This window comes from Canis lupus, chromosome 15 (genome assembly GCF_003254725.2).
Source record: "Canis lupus dingo isolate Sandy chromosome 15, ASM325472v2, whole genome shotgun sequence".
NCBI lineage: Eukaryota > Metazoa > Chordata > Mammalia > Carnivora > Canidae > Canis > Canis lupus.
In genome coordinates, this window is record NC_064257.1 from 27,406,394 (window position 1) to 27,430,196 (window position 23,803).

A 23,803-nucleotide genomic window follows, 5' to 3' on the forward strand; every position below is an offset into this window, starting at 1 on the left:
TTCTCTTAGGCTAAGAAGTGAGGTTAGACTGAGCAGTCATGACCAACGTGATAAAGGATTGGAGGTGGAGGAAATTTATAACCCACTTAGTGTATCTAGGTCCATGTTTCCTTCCCTGTAAAATTAAAGTTCAAGACTAGTTGCTCCATACAGCCCCTTTCAGTTCCAACATTCTTTGATTTAAGGAATTAGCAGAGCATTAAAAATATGGTCCGGTACCCTGAGGGCTTTTCTGGTATTTTCATTCTATACGTACTAGTGCCTCCACCTAGAGTACAAAGTGGGAAATGTTCTTCTTTCAAGGCTACTACTCACTTTGACTCCCCCTTGGACTCTAAGTGACCTCCCTTTCCTCCTCATTCTTTGTTCAGACTTTCTAATCCTCCACCCTAGTTAAAACAATTCAGTGCCTGCAGAGCCTCTGGGTAGTCTCTCTGATAAAAAGAAAGATACATAAAAAAAGTTTCTTATTTAGTGGGTATGAATCAATACACACTTAAGCCTGGAAAGGAAGAAAGGCAAGGTTAAACTGATGAATTGCGATCAATTCAAAAATCCAATCCAATCTGACTTTTTACTAAATGTACTTCTACTTAAAAAATGTTAAATTGTATTTTCTTGGTATATATTTTCTACAGCATGTTAATACAAGATATTCTTTACCTTGTGCTTGGATCCAGTGTTGATACTAGAACGATGAGCTATTGTAATAGAAAGCATTTAGTCTCACCCAGCCTTAATAAGTCCCCTCACGCTTATTTATTTTTAATTATTATTTTTTTAAAGATTTATTTATTTATTAATGAAAGAGAGAGAGAGGCAGAGGGAGAAGCAGGCTCCATGCAGGGACCCTGATGTGGGACTCGATCCCGGGACTCCAGGATCACGACCTGGGCCGAAGGCATGTGCTAAACCGCTAAGCCACCCAAGGATCCCCCTCTCATGCTTATTTAAACTCTCTACTGGCTTTGTGTCTTAAGCTTTGCAATGGAAATAATATCGGCCCCTCCTTCACAGTGTGCTGTGTTACATGAAATCAAGTTAACCTGGCACCATGCCTCAACGGGTCATCGACTAGGTTCTCAAGGAATGAATTTCAGGTTTCATCTCGAGTTTACTCTGAGGCCTGTGGTATTGCTTATGCTGGCTGGTTCTTGACCCAGAATGCTGTCTTATTCACTTTAGTTCTCTGCCTCTACCTACCGGCCCTCCTTACTTTTTCTGAGCGAATTGGCTTACCAAGTTGGAAACACCAATGTGTGCCTTTAGGACTACCGTACTCTTGCTTTTTTAAAAAAATGGTAATTTGCAAAATGTCAATTGCAATTAAAAATAGTATTCAAGGCTCCCTTCAAGAAAGAAATTCTCTCATACCATTTGGCTAGCAATTTGCTTCCTGGATTTCGCTCTTCACAGATTGGAGAATGAGAATGTCCTTGTGAGAGGGAAGGGAGAGATAGCTACCCTAAACCCATCAGGTAGGGGTGCTTAGAATTTCATTAGTTTATTAATTCATCCTATTAACAATATTTACTGAGTTACCATTAGGGGGAAGCATTAATTTGTGTTCTGAGAGCAAAAGAAATAACCGACACAAAAAAATGATTATTGCTTTTACTTTCAGAAGACAAAATATTAAAGGACAAAAAAAGACTGTAAGATTGAATGGGATAGCAGTGGGATGAGTTTTGAAATGAATAGTTGTATCAGTCAACTAACCCCACAAAAATGCTGCATTACAAACTACCCTACAGCTCTGTTACTTCAAAGAAACTATTTAATCCTGTTCATATGTCAGGAAGCTCTGCTTCACACTGCAGGCTTGCAAGACAGCTAGTTTGGCTTTGACTCATATTTCTCCTCATTTGGGGACCATCCAGGAAAAGTTCTTGTGGCAGTGGCAGAGGAGCAAGGAGGCAAGCCCCAGGCTGCAAACATCAAGTCTTTGTTTTCCTAATGTCTGCTAACATCCCCTTAACTGAGCAAGCCTCATGGCTGAAGTCGTGGTCAGAGAGTGGGAAAGTACGTTCCACCCACTCTGGGAGGAAGCAGAAATGAGCACTTGCTAAATAATAATCTAATTACAATGTTCATTGACAATCTTTGAGGAGGGGGGCCTGGGTGGCTTGAGCAACTGTCTTTAACATCTGCCTGTGGCTCAGGGCATGATTCCGTGGTCCTGGGATCAAGTTCTGCATCAGGCTCCCCACAGGGAGCCTACTTCTCCCTCTGCCTGTGTCCCTGCCTCTCTGTGTCTCTCATGAATAAATAAATAAAATCTTTTTTTTTTTTTTTTTAAAGAAAATCTTTGAGGAAAAAGATTGGCCTTTTGAGCAAGAGCCAGAAGGCCAGTGTGCTTGAGATACAAGACAGAAGGGAAGAATGGTAGGTAGGGTATGACTGTAGAGACGGAGACAGTGTCCCACTCCAGAAGATATAAGCCACAGACAGAAATTGATTCAAAGTTTAGTAGGATCCAGACAGGAAGTTTTAAGCAGAGGGTGACAAGAATGCGTTTGCATTAAAAACAAAACTTTTCTGGCTACTGTGTGGTGGTTACATTGAAATAGATCAAGACTGTCAGTAGAGACACTATTTGAGTGGCTCTTGCTGTAGCTCGGAGGAGCAGTAATGGCTTAGACTACAAACTACCTGGATATGATAATGGAGTAAGGAAAAGCACTTGGATTTGGAATACATATTGGTGGCAGACCTACACCTTGGGGTGTTTTGCTATCTTGGAAATGGTAGGGAGTAAGAAAAAATTATAAATCTCTTCCAGTTTTTGATCAATGCAATTTAGTGAACAGTGGATGGTCCCGGTAACTGAAATGGAGAACACTAGAAGAGAAGGATAGCTTTAGAAAGGTGTTTGGAGGAATCGAAAGTTTTGTTTTGGAGAGTTGAGTTTTCCTAATGATTCTCCAGGTAGAGCTGCTGAGGATGTGACTGGTTATACGATCTGGGTAGTCAAAGATACAATTTGGGAAGTTATTAGGTAATAGAGTTTAAAGCAATGAGACTTATCAGGCCACCAGGGAAATAATCTAAATTGAGACAAAGAAGACCAAGGAATACTAATAACATAAATCATTATGTTCCAAATTCAACATCTAATATCTTCCTAAGATAAAGAAAGAAAAAGTGTTTTACTAAATCTGCTCCTAGCAAACGGTAGCTCAAGTGCATCTGTTCTGATTTGGGTGTTACAGGTGCTACAGAAATGTTCTTAGACTTTGTAACACTAAAAAACATTAAACTTAGACTTTCAACCTTAAAAAAAAGAGGTAAAATTTTTCTTTCAATAAAAATCCATCCTATTCTTTAGAATTACATTCTAATTTGTAAAAGTAAGTAAAATAAAAGAGGAAGGACTTTTTTTTTCTGTAATGCTTTCATCTTGCTCTTACTCTAAAAGGGAACTTGTAAGGACAACTCCTTACTTGAGTATTACATGTAGCGAGAGGTGATTTATTTATTTATTTATTTTTTATTGGTGTTCAATTTGCCAACATATAGAATAACACCCAGTGCTCATCCCATCAAGTGCCCCCCACAGTGCCCATCACCCTGTCACTCCCCCGCCGCCCACCTCCCTTTCTACCACCCCTTGTTCGTTTCCCAGAGTTAAGAGTGAGAGGTGATTTTTGTGAGCATCTCAATATTTTGATATAAGAAACAAGATTTGATATGAGATATGAGAAACAAGACTATATGAGATGAGAAACAAGATTATAAGTGAGATCAGCAGTAACTGCAATGTGCGGCATCCTTAGTTAAATATGGCAGCTCATTAACACGTGGGTTCCAGGCAAAGCTTGTGTTATAATTGGAGTTTAAGTTGCAAAATATGCTTTGACCGCAAAAGTCCATCATCAATTCTTCCAAGTTAATTACTTTTAAGATTCAAGAGTAGATACAGGAAGAGCCAAAGGGAAATGAGCTGGGAATTTACAGAGATTATGGGCAAGGCATGGTTACACATAGATCAAGAAATGGGGCATTTGGTTTACATTTACCTAAAGTCTCCAATGTCTGGGTTATATGCATTTCAAGTGTAAGATAGTATATGTGGGTGTGGGTGTGTGCATGCACATAACTATCTGTATGTTTAGAAAATGGACTTTAATTGAATGGAAAAATCAATCAAGTTTACAAAGAGATTGACATCATTGTTTGTTCAGATGAATCAGAGTTACAGTTCCAGACCAGAGACTCATTTAGAGGAATGGACTAAACCCATAACTTATCCTAAGCACTCAACTGATGAATGCACATGATCCTAGGATGTTCTTCATAAATAATTTTCAAAAGTTGACTTTCCCAGTCAGGGAAGAAAAGAATGACTAGAGAAAAAGGCAGAGAAAACTGACTTAGGTAAAGACTCACATCAAATATTAAGACTAGTGATGACTATTGATAACAAAGGAGTTGTAAATAATTGAAAGATTGCAAAAGAAAGAAATGATTTCAAAACAATTGAAAACATTGTGGCTGAAAGGAGTGTTACATATGGAAGCATGGAAAACTATGTGAGAATTTAAAAATAATTAGTATTTTAGTTCGATTTAGTAGAAGGGTATTGAATACTAATAGATTGTAAACGTTGCAAGAATATAATGATGAGTAAGAGTCCTTTCCTTCTAGAAGTTCACAGTAGTAGAGGAGGACAAATAATTTTCCCCATAGACTTCTGGATTCTTGGCTGAGAAACCCAGTAATAAAAGACAGATTAACAGGAGAAAAACAAACTGAAGCTTAATAACATGCCTACAGCCTGTATACATGGGAGATATCCATAGGAGATAACTCCCCAAATGGCCCAACCCTCCACCTTAAATGACATGTCCAGTTAAAGACAAAAGAAGCTGTTGAGGTGGGTTGAGGGGGCCAAAGAAAAGCACCATAAACAAGTGGAAGGGTGCTGTGCAGATCTAAGACCTTCCCCACTGGTTTAGAGTTTCTAGAGATTTAGTTATTCTTCCTGGTACAGAGAGGGAGACAGCCTTACAAATGGAGATTCTCCTTATTAACATCAATATCTCTGACGAAAAGGTAACTCCTACATGGTTTTCAGAGCTCCCGTATCTACTGTTTCTTGAAAATAACCATTTTGGGGACAACTGGGTGGCTTAGTGGTTGAGCATCAGCCTTTGACTCAGGTCGTGATCCCGGCGTTTTGGGATGGAATCTCTCATCAGCCTCCCTCTGCTTCTCCCTCTGCCTATGTCGTGTCTGTTTAGATGAATGCCTTTCTCTCTGTGTCTCTCATGAATGAATAAACAAACAAACAAACAAATAAATAAAACATTTCAAGAGAATCAATATGCCAAAGAGGCAGGCATAATTTGGGGTGACAAATTCTGCTCTCCTTCACAGTTCTCCACAAATAGATGAGCAGTTAGCAGACTCTGGGATGAGTAGAAGTAGCTAAAACTCGTTCAGAATTCAAACTTGGAAAGGTTTACTTCTACAGTCTTTACAAAATGAGAGATAATGTCAGAAATAAGAGAAAAGGAGGTCTACAGGAAGATGGAGGGCAGATTCCATGGGGTTGGAAACACCAAAGGGAAAGTTTTAGGTATTAAAATTAAAATTCATATTAAAGTATGAAAAGGCTGGAGAGACCGGGAAGCTGTTAATGGAGATGATGAAGCCTCCAAAGGTACAGGAAGAAATCACCTGGAATGGAAGAGCTCAAGTTGTTGCTGAGCTTTCTCATCTCCAAACTAGGTCTACAGACGACTCTCTCCAAATGCCAATCTTTCAGGCGTTTCTGTTGATTATCTCAAGGCAATAACTAATAAGGGTCTGACTTAATTCACAGTACAAGCTCTGAAATCTATGTAGGTAGGGACGTTGCCATCTATAGGTCCCCGGAATAAACCTATTTAGACAGATAAAGAGATAAACCTATTTGGAGTTAGCCATGGTGACCTCAGATTGGAAGACCAACACATGAAGATTTTCAAAGGATGGTAGTCAAACTCTGTATTCGTTATTGTAGGGGCTAACTAAATGCTAGCAGGATTTTAGGCAAAGCCTTTAAAGTAAAAATGGTTTACCAATCTCCATAGGAAAGTACCTCAAATCCTGCTTTAAAGGCATCATTTGGGTACTTCCTAGAATACTTCTTTTTTTTTTAAAGATTTTATTTATTTATTCCTGAGAGACAAAGAGAGAGAGAGAGAGAGGCAGAGACACCGGCAGAGGGAGAAGCAGGCTCCATGCATGGAGCCTGATGCAGGACTCGATCCCAGGACCCTGGGATCACTACCTGAGTCAAAGGCAGATGCTCAACCACTGAGCCACCCAGGCATCCAAGGGATAACAGATTTTTAAAATACCAATTGAAGATCAGAAAAAGTTTATCTATATTCATAATCTTACCACAAAAATTTTCACATTTTTTTCTCCCTAGAAGAAAAATAGTGTCTAGCATCTATTTGATTTTAGATCATTTGACATTAGTTAACATATTTTCCTCCAACTCTTTCAGATTTACTATATATTTTAAACAATTCTCAGATTGACAGCTAATATGCAAGTGATATTTTCTCAACATTTTCTTGAGCTTTATTTATTAATCGCTTGAGGAGAATAGGAATCACATTTCCTTTTTACTAGCAGGCTGCTATCACACGTTTTTAAAGATTATTCTTTGTATTTGCAATCCAAAAGCAGATAAAGCAACTAATTTAAATATCACACAAAGCATATAAAGTTCCTCTATTTTTTTTTTCATCAAAGTAGCTTTAAGAGAATTCTATCACAAAGAGTGAGAAGAAAGTAAATATAATCCTCAGAAATCTAATTAGGTGAAAATAAAAAGCTCTTTAAGCCTCTGTTGCGCCCTCTTGTGGTAGGAAAGCAACTGCTTAGCAGTATATAGTTTCGCATTTCTTTGTCAATTAATGACCTTTGGCATAAGACTTTCAAGTGGGTCATGTTCAATATTGCGTTGTACATTAAATTCGCAAAACAAACTAAAAGAAGAATGCCATCCTTTGTTAGATCCCTGAACATCAAGTTATACAAATGATTCCTTGCTATTTTAAATAATTATTCAATGTCTGGAATTAAGCTCTTTTCTTACGTTTAAGGTAAAAATAGAGAAGTTAATCTCATTGAATATACCATAAAATATAAATCAATTCTCTAGAGAAAATAATACAGATTTAAATAAGTCTCAGACAATGTTACCTTCAAATATTCACATTCCTAACTGCATCCCCTTTTCAGATCATTCCATGTATCCTGAAATACTTCATGCAAGAAGAAAGCTTCACTCCAAAAGACATTTTGAGCAATTTTTTTTTCTGAGGACCCAGAGATGAAATGAGCATCATTGTCATTTATAAAATACGATGTGGAGACACAGTCTTAGAAATCTGACTTTAGTGGATGGTGATTGTTTAGGACTGTTTCCTTTCCAAAAGTACAATTTCATTTTTATGACTCTAACAGGGGAAAAAAATTGATGTAATGGTAAAAACCAGTAAGAAGGAGATTATAAAAAGAATAGGTTATAGCATCAATGAATCCAAAAGGAGCAGAGCAATGCAGAGGGAAAAGAGTAGTGTATCAGAAAACATCGGTAATATATAATGATACGGATTTCCACCTATTAACACAAATAGTTGTTAGTTGGATTTCATAAACATGACATTGTTTTTCTAAGACATCTAACCAAAGTCAGCATACATAATTCAATCATTCTCTCAGTTACTTAAAATAAAAACTTTCCAATTTGTTAGGAAATAATGTCCTGTTCCTTAGAACTACTGGTCTTTCATTTTTTAATTGTTTTTTTCTTTCTTTCTTTTGTTTTCCACTTAATCTCTATATCATACCTGATTCTCTGATTATCTTTCACTTTCTTCCTTCTTCTAGCATTCATTATATAAGACCTATATTAGCCCCTAAACCAGAAAACATTTGCTCCCAAGTGTGGGTTATCAGAAAAGAACCCCAACTCTTTAAGACTCCCAAAGCTTAAGAATCACTGATTTCATACATTCATCTCGGAGACTTTGCTTATATTAGAAATAACAGTTCTCACGCTTCACAAAATCAAAATGACAACTTCTTGGAGTCAGAAATGAGAGGAAATGGGGAAAGAGAGGTACTGTAAGTTTTTTTTTTTTTCCAGTATGCTCTATATGGAATTGCTTTTGAATGACTCCCATGCGTCAGAAATCCAGAGCAACAGTGGCAATTAGGGTAGATGTCACTTTCACTGGAAGTGGGGGAGGAGTGTGGGGGGACAAAGGAAAAGGGGAGGAGGAAGTGGAGAGAGGAGAGGAGGGCACATCCTGAAAAGATAATCCCTGTGCTATCATGACATCATCGTTCTGCATGTATATATAGGGAATGGCCAAAGCATCTCTCAGAGTTCACTTTCCAAGTCAGCTGAAGGCAAGAGGAAACGCTAGAGAAAGCCCCCTTCAGCCTGTCTGTGACGTTTATGGACTTGGCTTGCTAGAAGGCTCAAGGAGATGATGGCAGGAATGAAAATCCAGCTGGTGTGCATGATACTTCTGGCTTTCAGCTCCTGGAGTCTGTGCTCAGGTAAGCTTAGCTGCATTTCACAATTCCCTGGAGTGATTTCTTTTTGTTTTTTTTTTTTTTTTTTCACTGTATTGCTACTTATGTTAATGCATCCAGGGAAAAGAGTTTCTCCTTTATTCAGGATTTGCTTTCTCAATGATACAAACTGAGTATATTCTTTCTCTGTCATTATGATTACAAGAACTGAGAGATTTCAATTTCCCTTTTAAATCTGCAAAGTAATCAAAGAGATTTCAATGACACACTTCATGCCCTCCTCTTGGAAGGTAACCACCAGAGTAGAAACAAAAATGTGTAGAACTTAAATTAGGCTGGTCAAAATCTGATGAGAAGTACAGATGCAGTGCCTGTCAAAGTGCAAGCTCACAGTTAAAACCCATTCCTTTCAAAATGCTTTTTCTCATCCTCACTCATTCTCTTAGGAAGCAGAGGCTTCTCCCTCTCCCAGATTATTTTTTTCTTAACTGTGTGTGTATGTTAAGATACAAATGAAGTGAAAACTGATGTTTAATGAGTGAATGAATGAACCGTTATTTATAGAAAATTATTCCTAAAAATATAAAAATATTCCAAGTACTGTTAGACAATACATTTTGTATAGTCCTTCTATATGACAGATAAGCATACTATTAATTTAGTTTTTTTCATGTTAAGTTGATACAAAATGTAATTGGAAAATTGGCATGTTTATATCAATGTTTTGCATGTGATACCCAAGAAGCCATGTATTGCTAAAGATCTATCAATAGCTCACCTTGAAAATAAGACTTGAATTTAAAAGAGTAACACGAAATGTTATAATATTGCAATATCAGATCAAAGTGGAAAAAAAATAGGGGATAAATGCAGCAAAAATCATTTCACCTGTTTTATACTTTTTATTTTATATATATGACATTGAAATGTTTAATCCAAACTCCTGCTATGATCTTATTTAAATTTCGAAACTAAATCTGGCAGAAGATATGAATGTTAGCAAATTTTTTTTTTCTTTTGATCATGAGAAAAAAGATCTTGAGCTTCTAGGTTCACAAAACTTTTAATGGTATAAATACCAAATTTTCTACAGTTATGATTTTATCTATTACATGAGGTTAAGGGTATATTTAGAGCATATGAAAAAAATTGGGTTATTGATTAAACACTGTGTTTACTAACTCTTGAAGCTTCTTGCTCTGATAAGTCAAAATCTGTAGGGATTTTGGTATACAGTGTTCCTAAATGGCTAAAGGAATTTGTCATTCTCTTGAGAAACAGACTGGGCTTTGAGCAAATAGGAGAAAAAGACCTCTGGTGTAATTTAGGTCTGGACACAATTTAACAAATGGTTTCTCTAAGTGTGACACTTCTTTTTATTAAGAGTCTGTACTTCAAAAAAAAAAAAAAAGAGTCTGTACTTCAAGGAAGATGGTCATTTTAACATCTGCTTTGTTTTATGACAGACCAGTGAGTATGAATTAAGTCATGTAATTATGGTCTTCTATAACTTTATTCCTATTACTAGTAGTATTTTTCTAAAGTTTTCTTCTCTGCAATATATTGACTAGGGGAAATTGGAAAGGATGTCCTAATAAAAGTCGGAGGTCCATTTTCAACACAAGTACACATGTATTGATGGACAATTCCACTTTGGCTTACCCAATCTGCTTAATAGCCTGTGATAAAATAGCTAAGTACACATAACTTTAAGTTATTCATTTAAAGTAAAAAAACAAATCTTTCAAAGTGTGTTTTGTAAAATAACATCTCAAGTTGACTAAATCTCAGTATCTTTCTTATTCTAAAATTATCAGTAAACAATCCCTTTGGTTTTGTCTTGAAAAAGCATCATGTACACATCTTTCATTATGTTGTTTTTAAAATATCAATATGCATATATTCTATATATGTAAACTATTGCTGGTAAAAATTAACCAGCATTTTTGATGAAATCTTTAGTATATGATACAATCAGTTTTTTAAAGAAAAATACTGAGATTCAGAGATTAAACAACTCCAATACATCAATAACTCTTTTGACATATAATCATGTGTTTATTTTCTTAGAAGTGCTTTTATTATTCTAGCTGCCTGTTAGCCCGAAATAAAACCATAATTATTTTTTCTGAATATTATTTTAAGGATAATAAATGCATAGAAAAACAATAAGCCTCTAAGACTAATTTTTTTGAGATTAATCTAAAATCTGTAGGTTACAATATAATTATTTGATATATGATTATATAGTAAACATGTGGTTTTGATTTTACTCAGATTCAGAAGAGGAAATGAAAGCATTAGAAGCAGATTTATTGACCAATATGCATACATCAAAGGTAACTTTTTCTTTTCTTTAACCAAGAATTGAAAAGCATATAAGTTCTCATTATGAACATGATGTCCTTTTCCTACAGTTAATAACTTCCCATTAAGACTAAAAAGTTCATCAACAAGCATTTCCTTTTTTCAGGAAACTTTTCCTTGAGTTCAAAGGAGTTAAGGGTGTTGATGCGAAAGGAAAAGAAATTATAGTGACTATCCATCAGTATATTGCAACTTTAATTAGGTAGTCGCATATTATTTATGTGGAGATGACAATGTATTTAAAGGAATCCTGTTTCCACTCCTATCACAATGTGTGCAGCAGAAGGTATGCCTTCTGTTAAATACATGCAGGAAAACGAAGTGACATTTTAGCCTTTTTTCTTATATTGGGAAGAGTAAAATGGAGTTCTAAATTAAAAATCTCCTAGTCATTTACATTAAATCTATGACTAGATTTACATTCTCCCTATAACAGGAGTGTCATCTACACTGCATATGGTTTTTACTGAATCAAGTGAAACTTTGCATATCCGACTCTGTTATTCCTCTCTTGCGGTCTTGAAAACAAGGTTCCTAGATCCCAACCTGTACCTAGAAATAAAACAATTAGAAGATACTTGATTACCATGCTACTACACAGTATTGATTTACCCAGAGCAAGTCAATCAGTGTGTATCTAAATGCAGAAACAGAGAACAGAATTTCCAACCAAAAGACGTTTCTCAAGGAAAAATCAAATTTGAAAAAAATAAAAAAAAAAATAAATAAAAAAAAAAATAAAAAAAAAAAGAAAAATCAAATTTGAGTTGAGGCAGACTCCTGGTATAATCACTACTATAGCACTGGGGTACCAAGGCAGAGGATTCAACAGATGTTATGATAAGAAGGTAAGTGCTCAAAAATCCTAATTTTTGAAGCAATACTCCAACTCATTCCTGCTACCTCAGGTTTCTCTTCCTTAATTGGATGAGCATATCCCAGGTACAATGATCCCTATTATACTTGTAGAATTATATATAATAGTGGTTTTGAAGGAGAAATACCCATTTTTGGATGTACTTGAGAGTGTGGGGCATTATTATTTGAAAGCTAACAAAGATATGTTGTCTACAATGATCCTTAAAAGACATTTGGGGAGGGATCCCTGGGTGGTGCAGCGGTTTGGCGCCTGCCTTTGGCCCAGGGCGCGATCCTGGAGACCCGGGATCGAATCCCACGTCGGGCTCCCGGAGCATGGAGCCTGCTTCTCCCTCTGCCTGTGTCTCTGCCTCTCTCTCTCTCTCTCTCTCTGTGACTATCATAAATAAATAAAAATTAAAAAAAAAAAAAGACATTTGGGGAAAATTTAAGTGCTTATATTTTCACCATTGCCCAGATCTACTGAAGTTGAATAGATTAAAACCAAATTCTTTCATTGTTTGGTAGGCTTTCCACCAGGAGAGATCAAATTTAGTGTAGTCATTAAAACTCAATAACAAATAATGACCTTAAGATAATTGATCTTTTGTTTCATATTCTGTCTGAATAGCAACACTTACAATTACTTCAACTCAAAAATAGGAAAACAAGTAAAGCCAATAGTTTGTGTTTAAAAATGGGGCAGATTGGAATGACTTAGCTTCTCAGTAGAGATTTTACCTCTGTAATTCTAAGTTTACATTGACACGTAAAAATCCTAAATAATCCCTCAAATGTAGTACAGTTGGGGGAGTGCTAGCTACTTTGTGAAAATGTGGAAGTAGAGCTATGATTTCTTCCCTAGAGTTGCAAGGGAAAAACAATTCCAGTTTATGGAGTGGTTTGGTTTTTCTCTTAAATACATAAAAATACACGTACAATAACATTTTTCTCTTTTATTTAGTCTTGGAAAAAACTCTAAAACAGATCATGGGAAAAAATTGAATCCCATTGCCTCCTTTTAACTGAGGAAAGTAAAATACAGTCTATAAGGAGAAGGCACCCAGAAGCATAATTCTTTCAATTTTGCTGCTTGGATGGGAACAAAAAACTCAGCTCACTCCTTATTTTTTTCAAAACTACTATTGTTTATTTTTCTTTGGCTTAATTGATTTCTGGTGGGTGTAGAGTTCTATGCAAATGAAAACTCCAAACTTATGATCATTTTAGCTAAACTACTACATTTAAAAATGTAAGAGAATAGTATTTGATATTGGTAGAACACCATTATTAAAAGCTTCAGAAAACTTCAGGTTTCTTCTTTCCACTTTAAAGGTAAAATATTTGAGCAATTTCAGTTTTAGAATAAAGCTCTTTAGACATTGAAATACTAGTGTGAAAATTTACTTAACAGTCAAGAGAGAGTCCAAAGCTTGAAAAGTAGAAGATAAATTTTTCTTACAATGTAATTCTCTTTATTACCAGTGCTAGTTTTCATATTGTTCTATTAAGAAAGAGAACTTGGCATAGAAGGCCTTTTTTCAGGATCTCAGAAAGCTGTTACAATGTTGTAATTTTCTATGATCAAACTTAATGCCTTGTATGCAGTAAGAGTTTAATATTTTGGAACTAACTAATCTAGGATCATTACTAATCTAGGATCATTACTAATCCTCACATTTTGTATTCAATTATAAAACTTCAGAACTCCCCCACAAATGACTTTAATTATTTTCAGTTCAGTGAAATATTTGAATTCACAATTTGCAGGACTCATCTGAGTTCAGGGTATTACAGGGAGTGAGTGTTGCCCACATGGGTTAATTAAGGTAACAAAATTCGACCAGAATCTTATTAAAAAGCTAAATCAAGTAACGGTAAGTAAGAACCATAAATACCCTTATTTTCCTTATCTTGAAAACAAGAAGAGATAATAGTCTGAATTTCTTATCTATAGGCTTAGGTCTATTATAAACATTTTTAATAAAATAATTTGATAAGTAAGAATGTTTATTGTTAAAGAAAAATTATTCATGTCCCTAGCTAAAGGAAGATTTATTCAAGAGGAACTACTGAAATGGAGATTTTGCAGAGATTAGCTCAACTCCAAACACAATCAGGGCAAGTGCATTTATAGCCAAGAGGCCGAGTACGGCTCAGTGGCTGGAAGAAGAGGAAACATCAAGGCTAGAAGGATTCTTGCTAGAAGACACAACAGGATTCTGATATTAAAGACAGAAATTTGATAAAATATCTGGTATTTGATCAGATATCTGGGGTGATCAGATACCAAGCATGAGGCATCTGCAGTAAATGGACCCAGCACAATTCTTGCTAAAACTCAACTAAGGAGACCAAGGACAGAGCCTGAGGTTGGGACCTAGTTAAGAAGGGGGCTCAAAGGAGCCTGATTTAAAGAAAGATAGCCTTTGCCATTTTTTCTGAATGAAATAGTTGAAACCTTATACAAAATATTCTCAAATACAAGATATCTAACTTAGACATCCTGTAGTCAGTACAGTTTTCTCTGCTGGGCTTCCTAGGTATGACAGGGACCAATGTGACCTTAAATAATTGTACTATTGAGTCATGTAGTGACTACTTTAACTGGCAGAAAGAAACAGGATGATTAATTCAGTTTCCTCATCCAAAAAAGTAACCAGATAACACAAATCCTGACAGATACTTTACAAATAAAGCATTCTGTGGTCATATTAGTTTGGGGAATATTTGACACTATATTGGCACCATTAAAAAGTTACAATGGGGGCACCTGGCTAGCTCAGTTGGTAGAGCATGTAACTCTTGATCTCGAGGTTGTGAGTTCAAGCCCCACTTTGGGTGTAGAGATTACTCAAGAATAATAAATTTAAAAAAATTAAAAGTTACAATAAATATGTGCAAGTAAAAAAGTTCTGAGGATACCTAAGTTCAAGAAATCTTTACAATTTCTTTAAATTTAAGTTTTCCATTGTACTTGACAGGAGAACTCTTTGAGAAACAATGAGTGCAGAACTAGTGTTCCAAGGAGTACACTTTAGAAAACATTCAATTAGATGATCTACAAAGAACTTTCTAAATGTAAAATTATAGTATGCCATTAACTGGCATGATATAAGGTGTTGCTGCCAAACAGTGGAGCATGTCTCTAAGTTTTCCATAACAGAAGAGCTTAAGCAATGGCTGGATAATTGAATTCACAGGGTATGGCTGAAAGGATTTCTAAACTGGCTAAAACCATCCTATGTTATGTTATTATATATCATATTCAAGTCAATATCTTTGTACTCATATATTTGCATGTTCTTAGGGTAAAATCTTAATCAAAGGGTGTGTACACTTTCCATTTTAACACAAGATATCCTTCAAAAAGTTACAACATTCTACACCCAGACTGACAAATATTTAGAAGAGGAAGTAGCCCCATCCCCATGTCCCTAGAACTACACCAAATGAGTGTCCCTGTCCTTTTGAAAGTCTTCCGAGGAGGTGTTGGTGGTCAAATTGAACATCTTTCCATATATTTCTTCTTTGATAAGGGATTCTGTGACTTGTTTACTCATTTTACTTAAACACAGTTTAAAATTTTTAGTTTTTTTTTTTAATTGGTGCATTCAGCAGTTTCTTTTTGAAGATCTTTACCTGTATTAAGGATATTAACATTTTGTGGCAGCTTTTACATTAAGGCTGGTCATTTTCCAGAGATGTTCTACACATTTAATTTAAAATCATCCTTTTCTTTATGGATTGTGGTTTAGATATTTGCTTAATAATACCTTTCTAGGTTTATAAAACAAACTTTATATATTTAGACACTATTCTACTTTTACTCATTTGTAACTACAGTAAACTACAGTAGATCAAGAAAGTTATAACTAGATCTAAGTCCAGATTTCCTGATAGCCAATTGACTCAAGGATTTCAAATGTGAACTCTGTTATACGCTGCTCATTCATTTGTACTTGGACCAATTTGGGGATATTATTTTCTATTCTGTTGTTGCCTTTTGCTGAGCCTTTAAAGTACACTTCAGTATCTGGTAGAATAAGTTCCTCCTCATTGCCTTTTTATTTTTCTAAATCTTGTTATTCTCACACTTTCATGCTTACAAATTAATTATTTTGCCAAATCCCCAACTCCAAAGTCCGGTATCCCCAGGTTTTCCAAATTGGATTTTTTTTTTTCCAATTGGAATTTTGATTTTCAATTGCATTATGGGGGGGAGGTAATTCAGAGACAATGGACATGTGATATTGCCATTATTGAGTCCTCTCATCGTGGTTGTGTGGTCATTCACATTTGTGTGTGTGTGTGTGTGTGTGTGTGTGTGTTTAGGAAAAATGCATGCTTTCCTATATGCCATTTGAAATTTTTATTATTTTGCATTTAGGTTCTCCTAAGTCTTTATGTTTCCTCACTGATTATTATTGGCACATAGGAAAGTTATTGATGGTAATACTGGTTTCAGACAAGATATAATTAGAAAAAATGGTAACTCTAGAAAATATTATAATTTACAAATAAATAAATTGATCAGCTGTGATGCTGCCTATGAGAACTATTGATGTGTGGAATAGATTAGTGATCTCACACTACTGTAATTGTCCAAATCTGTTAGTATCATTGCAGTCCATGCTCCATTAGACACCAAACTGAAGTGTAGTAAAGAGAATAGTATTTTTAATATTTTCATCTGTGATATATGCATATATGTTTACATATTTATACTCACAATTATTTCTATATTTTTGCTTTGCTCATGTATGTGTGCTTGTGTGCATGTTTATAATTGTATTACATTAAAAAATTGAATATAAGAGGAATTGGTACTAATAAATTTTGTGATGTAAGATTACTAAATTAATAGCAGTGTAAATATGAAGCTAGAGTAAAAGATTTTAAAATATAATGGCTTTAATGGCTTAGCATAATGGAAATTAATTTCTTATTTCATAGAATACAAGTTTTAATTAGCTATTTTTTTATTTTAAGTACCTAATTTTTTTCTATATTTCAGATCAGTAAAGCAAGTGTTTCTTCTTGGAAAATGACCCTGCTAAATGTTTGCAGTTTTGTCAATAACCTGAACAGCCAAGCCGAGGAAACAGGAGAGTTTCGTGAAGAGGAGCTTATTACAAGAAGGAAATTTCCCACTGCCTTGGATGGCTTTAGCTTGGAAGCAATGTTGACAATATACCAGCTCCAAAAAATCTGTCACAGCAGGGCCTTTCAACAATGGGAGGTAAAGCAAAAACAAAATATGAATGTAATTCTCGTTATACTAGTTAGCTTTCATTTGTACTGATTTTTTCTGCCCTGATCATTATCATAACAGGAAGAGTTACAGATATTAAAGAAGAATAAACCATGTGTTTAGGTTAACATTCCTTCAGATCTTCAAAGTGTCCTTCAAATATTTGGAGTTTAGCAAAATATTTTTTCTTCAATCTTAAAAGGGGGATATATCTTAAGGCAGATTTGATCCACATGCTTTTATTGTGCTTAAATGGATGGCATACTTAGGCAATTTTTAGTGGTCACATGCCTATAAAATTTAAGAGCTCAAAATATTTTCTTAGAAACACCAAGTCATGTGTGTCTATAAACAAACACAAAATGAAAGGTTCTACTTGTATTTGAATATATCAGGCAAATAAAACTGGAAAAATCCATATATATGTATTCCTATTTCAATTGAATACATAGATTTCAGGCATCCTTAGCATCTAAACTAGGTCCACCACAGCCAACGCAGCCAAAATCCATTATACAGAAAGAACTACACTAAAATAGGATGAAACAGTTGTATTAAAAACTATACTAGTGATTTACTGCCTTTGATTTTGGAACAATTGTTTGTTTGAAGGAGGAAAAGAGAAATGAAAATGCTTTAAAGAAAAAAAAATTAAAATTTTTTCCAACAAGGGAACCATTTCTCTCATATTAACCTCTAAGAGAAATCTGCTTAATGATTTGTATTTTGGGTTTACACCAACATGGCAAATTTGAGGGTGCCTTTCCTGCTAATATAGCAATCGCTGTAGATGACTATCACAGAGACACCCTGAGGAAAAGAAGAAATGCAAACTAGAACTTCTAGTGCTTATTTTAACTTGTAAACAAAAAGATGTTTTCTAGATGAAAAACCAAAAAAAAAAAAAAAAAAAAAACCAAAAAACAAAACTAGTTTAAATTTTACTTGATGGACTACTAATCCCTAATTCCAGTTCCAGCTAAATAGTTTAGTCTCTAAAACATTGTTTAAGTCAATAAAACTTAAAAAATCCTAATTTTAACATAGGGAAATGTCAATTGTGTGCTATTTATCCAGGAATTGAAAAGAAAAAACCTCAATAAATTATTATACATACAAATCAGGTGCACATACAATTAGAACTTTCACTATTTTAAATGTTTTACTGAGTAATTTAAAATAAAGTGATAATATCATTCAGAACATAATATGAATAATTATAGACTATGTTCACAGAGAAACATAAGATTTAGAAACTAGATTGTCTGCCAGTACCTGTTTTTTCTTCTCTGAAATTGGATGTTATGGGTTCAGATAAAGTACTTGGTGATACAACTCAGTCCATAAGCATTATAATTAAAATTTTAGTCTCCTCTTAGTATTTCTTATGACCCCAAAGATTAGAGGACAATCACAAACACAAAGACAATTCTTATTTTGAACATTTGTTTTAAAATTTCACATAAATTATGTGCAACATTCTGGGACAAGTTCTTAAACATTTTCCATTAGCTGAAATTTTTGAATCACACCTGTACCAGAAAAAAGGGTTCAGAATTAATTTTAGAATGTGGCATATTCAATGAGATAGTAGGGAAGATTCTACATGGAGATGAACTCCCTTAAGTTATGGAATCTGAACTTGTTTCTAATTATTAGGCGCCACAACCTGAAGAGATCTTTACTATTTAAGCAGAGCTTTCACATGCGTGAATTTCTGTCACAACTAAGTTAGGCAGAGCAGGCATTTCTCTCCCTTTGATTAAGAAATGGATCTTCAGAATGGCTTTCAAGTCAAGTCGGTAATTAAGAGAATATAAAATATAAAATCCTGTTGCCTTTTGAGGCTAAACTTGGCTTACTAAATTAAAAACTCTTTATTTGTTGTTGATTTATAATATATTTTAATGACATTTTAGTCCCTCTGTCATAAATTAAAGCCTGAAAAATCTTCGTAACACAACTAGGTGTGTTACTTCAGTTGGAGGTGTTAGTACATGGCCTTGAACAGAGAATTGGGAAAAACCATATCCTATCTCAGTCAGCTGATAGTCATCTGTCCTTGCACAAAACATTTAATTACTTTAAACCTCATGTATCTTATCCACCTGTGTCTTACAGTCTGAATAGCAAAAGAGGTAAAATGTAAAATGTAGAAAAATACTCTGAAAGACGTCATGCATATACGTTTGATTCCTATTGTGCCTATCTTGCAGTTAATCCAGGAAGATGTTCTTGATGCTGGAAATGACAAAAATGAAAAGGAAGAGGTTATAAAGAGAAAAATCCCTTATATTCTGAAACGGCAGCTATATGAGAATAAACCCAGAAGACCCTACATACTCAAGAGAGGTTCTTACTACTACTGAGAGGATAACGATTTCATTTACATGTGATTGTGATTTATCATCCTTTAATTAAATATCAAATTATATTTGTGTGGTAATGTGACAGAAAACAATTATTATGTCTCTTCTACAGTTGTGGTTTATTGGATGTGATTTTTCTGCATTAGTATTAATTGGACTAAATGTTTTAAAATAAACCTAGATCTTGAGCATGACAATGTGTTGCGTGTCATTGGAGTAGGTATTAATTAAGTCACATATAGAATGTCTTGTAATTTTGCAGAGCACTTAATGGGTTGTTTAAACACTCAAAATGTTTGACATTTTAAACCAAATTATAAGGGATTACAACGAGTCCTACAGCAAAGTCTAGCATATATGTCATTGACCCGAAACAAAGTTATAGTACTTCTCTTATCATTTGATTTTTTTTTTAAGTTGAGAGAACAACATGTTCTTTTCCAAGACTCACATAAACCTCTGAGATATGGGGAAGGTAATAGTGGTAAGATAGGATCATCTTAAAAGAATGATTAATAAACTACTGTTAATTATGCCTATCTTAGTGAATGATCTTCAGCTAAATTAGTCTTTCTGTTAAATAAACTTAATGACTAATAAAAAGTAGCAAGCTGCTGGAATCATGTTTCTCCCCAAATTTACTTTCATTAGAAGAGTTACCATTTACTGACTTTTTCCCTCATGCTTTGATCCAGTAAATGATAGCTTTATTTTTAATTTCACTGAGGAATTTGTGTGCCTCATATTTTTCCAAGTAGAAGAACATTTCTGAGGCAGAAGGAATTCTTGAAATAATTCCTCATAAATTTCCTTTAAGACCATACTTAGTTAGGGTCCCATAAGCCCTGACACTCTATACAATCCACCATTAGCAGTGGCTTTTTAGATTCTCACCCTTAGAGGGGTCCAGGAAGACCTCTCCTCACAGGGCTGCAACCTAGTTCATAGTAATTTATGAAAGAAAATATGAGGATTGAAGATGTGGAATTAAAGGAGTCTTCAAAACTCCAAGTGTTTTTGAAACTCCAATCAGTAGGATAGAGCAGCAGCATAATAGTCTCTGAATTTTTCTGGTAATACCATGACTTCTCAAGACCACCACCCAGTTAGTTGTCCTTCACCCTCGTATCAGCTTCAATATTAAGAAGTGCCCAAGGGAAAAAAAAAAAAGTGCCCAAGGGGTGGAGTGGTGGGGGGGGGGGGGCGCTGCATGGTACAGTCACTTAGGTGGCTGACTCTTGATTTCAGCTCAGGTCATGATCTTAGGGTGCTGAGGTTGAGCCCCACAATGTGAGCCCCACATTGGGCTCTATGCTAAGCCAGGAGTCTGCTTAAGATTCTCTCTCTCCCTCTTCCCCTCCCACTTGCTCTCTCTGAAATAAATAAATAAATCTTTAAAAAAAAAAAAGAAAGTGCCCAAGGCCCTGATCCTAAGACAAAAACTATTTTCCTAGCGATTAAGAGATTCAGTTCCACTATTCACTAGTAACCCCGGACAACTTATTTAACTTCTCTTCCCTCAACTACAAAATGTGGATAATAACAGGATTTGAAGGGGGATAAAATGGTCTCATACACGTAAAATGCTTAGAATGGAGTCTGAACATATTCATAACACACTATATTTAACTGTTCTCTAGCCACTTTCATACCATTTTCTTCTTCCTCTTTCAAAAACTACAGAGCATAGCACACTTTCATAATTACATCTGTTTTGAGCAACTACTGATCTCCTAATTGCTTCATTCAATATCCTTGAGGACTTCTATGCCATGTGCAAGAGCCATCCAATAATCTCCCATTTCAGCTCCTGACATCTTTACTTCCAGTAATAAACATTTAATCTATTTAATCAGCAATCACTTCATGGCCATACCACAGAACTTTTTACCACCAATAAATTCAACTATAAGTCTCCAAAATCTCAACTATAAGCACTCTACTCTCTACATACCATCTTTTCTTTCCAATTCATATAACAACACTGTCATACCGACTAATCCATTGTCTCAACCTCCTTCATTCATCACCTTCTACTAAGACCCCCACTTTGCTTTTTACTTGGCTAAGACTCTATGGGCCAAAACTAGAATCACTCCCTTGTTACCCTCAACATCCTGACCCTCTACCTTATATGAGCCTTATATTAAAACACCCATTTAGTGACTACATGTAGGTAGGAATGGTTAAGTTGGAGCCAATGAGATTTCAAATGGGAAAAAAGATGTGTGCAACATTTGGGTCTTTTATAACTTAAACAGAAACCTCATTTCCTAAACTTTGATTTTTTCCTCATTTTTTTGTGTGTCTTAAATATGAATTTCTTTTGACCACACAAAGAATATCATTTTCTTGAGAATGGCATAGATTGATAGAGTTTAATTCTTAAACAACTTCATGGAAAAAACCTGCCTCACCATCCTGGGCCAACCAGACTATTACTTGAAAGAGAAATGCATTCTACAGTGCTTAAAGCACTGTATTTTTTAACCTGGTTGATACAACACCTCAACCATTATTTTCATTGTTATGGTCTTCTGCAGGCCTTCTCCTGGTTTATTTCTTCAAATCATCCAGATCTCTGCACCTGTGATATGTACAATGAGACCTTTTCTTAGCATACTGTCTTAAATAACCTTCAGTTGTGAGTCAATGTCTCCATTTAATTTGCTCTATTTTTTTTTTTTAATATTTGAAAAAGAAAAACAAAACAAAACAGTGACTGACAGTCACTAGCTGGGAGTCGGCCTGGCGCACCTAGGCCACGGGTTTCTCCTGTTACACATAAATAATTTCTTTGAACTAAGCCTTTAGATGGGAGCACTCGAACTGTGATGGCAAAAGACAAACAACAAGCTCATTCTGAGCAAATCACATCTGAGTAAAACAAAAACAAGAACACTGTAAACCATAAAAGTGATCAACGTCCATCTTCCTTTCCCACATAATTTGGGTGACCACTGCTTCTTAACCAACTATTTCTTTAATTCTTCTCTGTTCATCCACTTCCTGGATACAAACTATTATAATACTCAAACAGAACTGCCCTCTTTTTTTTTTTTTTTTTCCTGAATTTTCCTCATGTTCTGAAAACACCTAAAACAGAGCAAAACCAAAAACCACACTTCTGGAATATTTCCCAAAGCACCTAACACAAGCCCAAGTCCTGTAAAAGGCCCCGACTTAAATCCCCTATTGAGAGGCCACATGATTTCCCAAAGAATGAGATCCCCCGTATCAGTAAACCCAACTTCATGAGTGTATTTCCAGTGGTCTCTGGCTGGAGGACATTGGCACAGCACATAGCATAACTTGGAATCCTACAGTCATTTATTTATTTACTAGTTTATAGTCTATAACTCCTACTAGAATTTGTAGGCTCTGTGATGACAGGGATTTTATCTCTCCTATTCATCATTGAATCTCCTAGGTTGAGCATAAGACCCGGTAGATTTTGGCAAGGATGGTTTCATGAATGAATAAATTAGCAGCAAAAAGGCTCTTTCTGTTATAACAATAGGGTTTAGACATAGTTTCTACAGATTTTGAAGCCCTAACTTAGAGATTACATTTCCTAAGGGTGAGTTTGAGCACTGGTATTTACAAGAGTTCCCTGGTCTTATGTGAAGCAACAGAGAATCCAAGATGTTGAAACTCATATTCACTTACAGTGGAAGCCTGGGGAGTGTAATGTCTCATTTTTTTCCAATGGTGGTTTTCACAGAAATAGAAAAAAAATCCTCAAATTCACATAGAACCACAACTCCCTCCTCCAATGCTCCCAAGGCAATCCTAAGAAAGAACAAAGCTGAAAGCATTACAATTCCTGATTTCAAATTATGTAACAAAGCTATAGTAATCAAAACTGTGTGGTACTGGCATAAAGACAGATGCATAGACCAAATGAACAAAATCAAAGGCTCAGAAGTAAACTACTGTAAGAGCAGAATCAGACCTATAAATTCTTTTTTTAAAAAGATTTTTAAAAAATTTATTCATGAGAGACACAGAGAGAGTGAGAGAGAGAGAGAGGCAAAGACACAGGCAGTGGGAGAAGCAGGCTCCATGCAAGGAGCCTGATGCAGGACTCGATCCAAGGACCCCAGAATTGCACCCTGAGCCAAAGGCAGGTGCTAAACCACTGAGCCACCCAAGGATCCCTGAATCAGACCTATAAAATCAGACAAACTGATGATGGTTGCCAGAGGGAAAGGGATGGGAGGGATGGGCAAAATAGGTGAAGGGAAGTAGGAGATACAGGTTTCCAGTTATGGATTGACTAAGTTACAGGAATAAAAGGTACATCATAGGGAATATTGCTAATGATATTGTAATATAGTTGTATGGTAGCAGGTGGTAGCTACCTTGTGGTGAGCATAGCATAATGCCTAGAGAAATTGAATCACTG

At 35.3% G+C, this 23,803-nt stretch overlaps 1 protein-coding gene across 1 annotated transcript; it reads left to right on the top strand.

The window, feature by feature from the left end:
* Positions 1-8,375: 8,375 nt before the first annotated feature.
* Positions 8,376-19,592, top strand: NTS (neurotensin). Its single transcript, XM_025439374.3, has 4 exons — positions 8,376-8,571; positions 10,825-10,886; positions 16,790-17,014; positions 19,243-19,592. The coding sequence occupies exons 1-4, from the start codon at positions 8,499-8,501 to the stop codon at positions 19,393-19,395; spliced, it is 513 nt and encodes a 170-aa protein (XP_025295159.1). The 5' UTR covers positions 8,376-8,498; the 3' UTR covers positions 19,396-19,592.
* Positions 19,593-23,803: the final 4,211 nt, after the last annotated feature.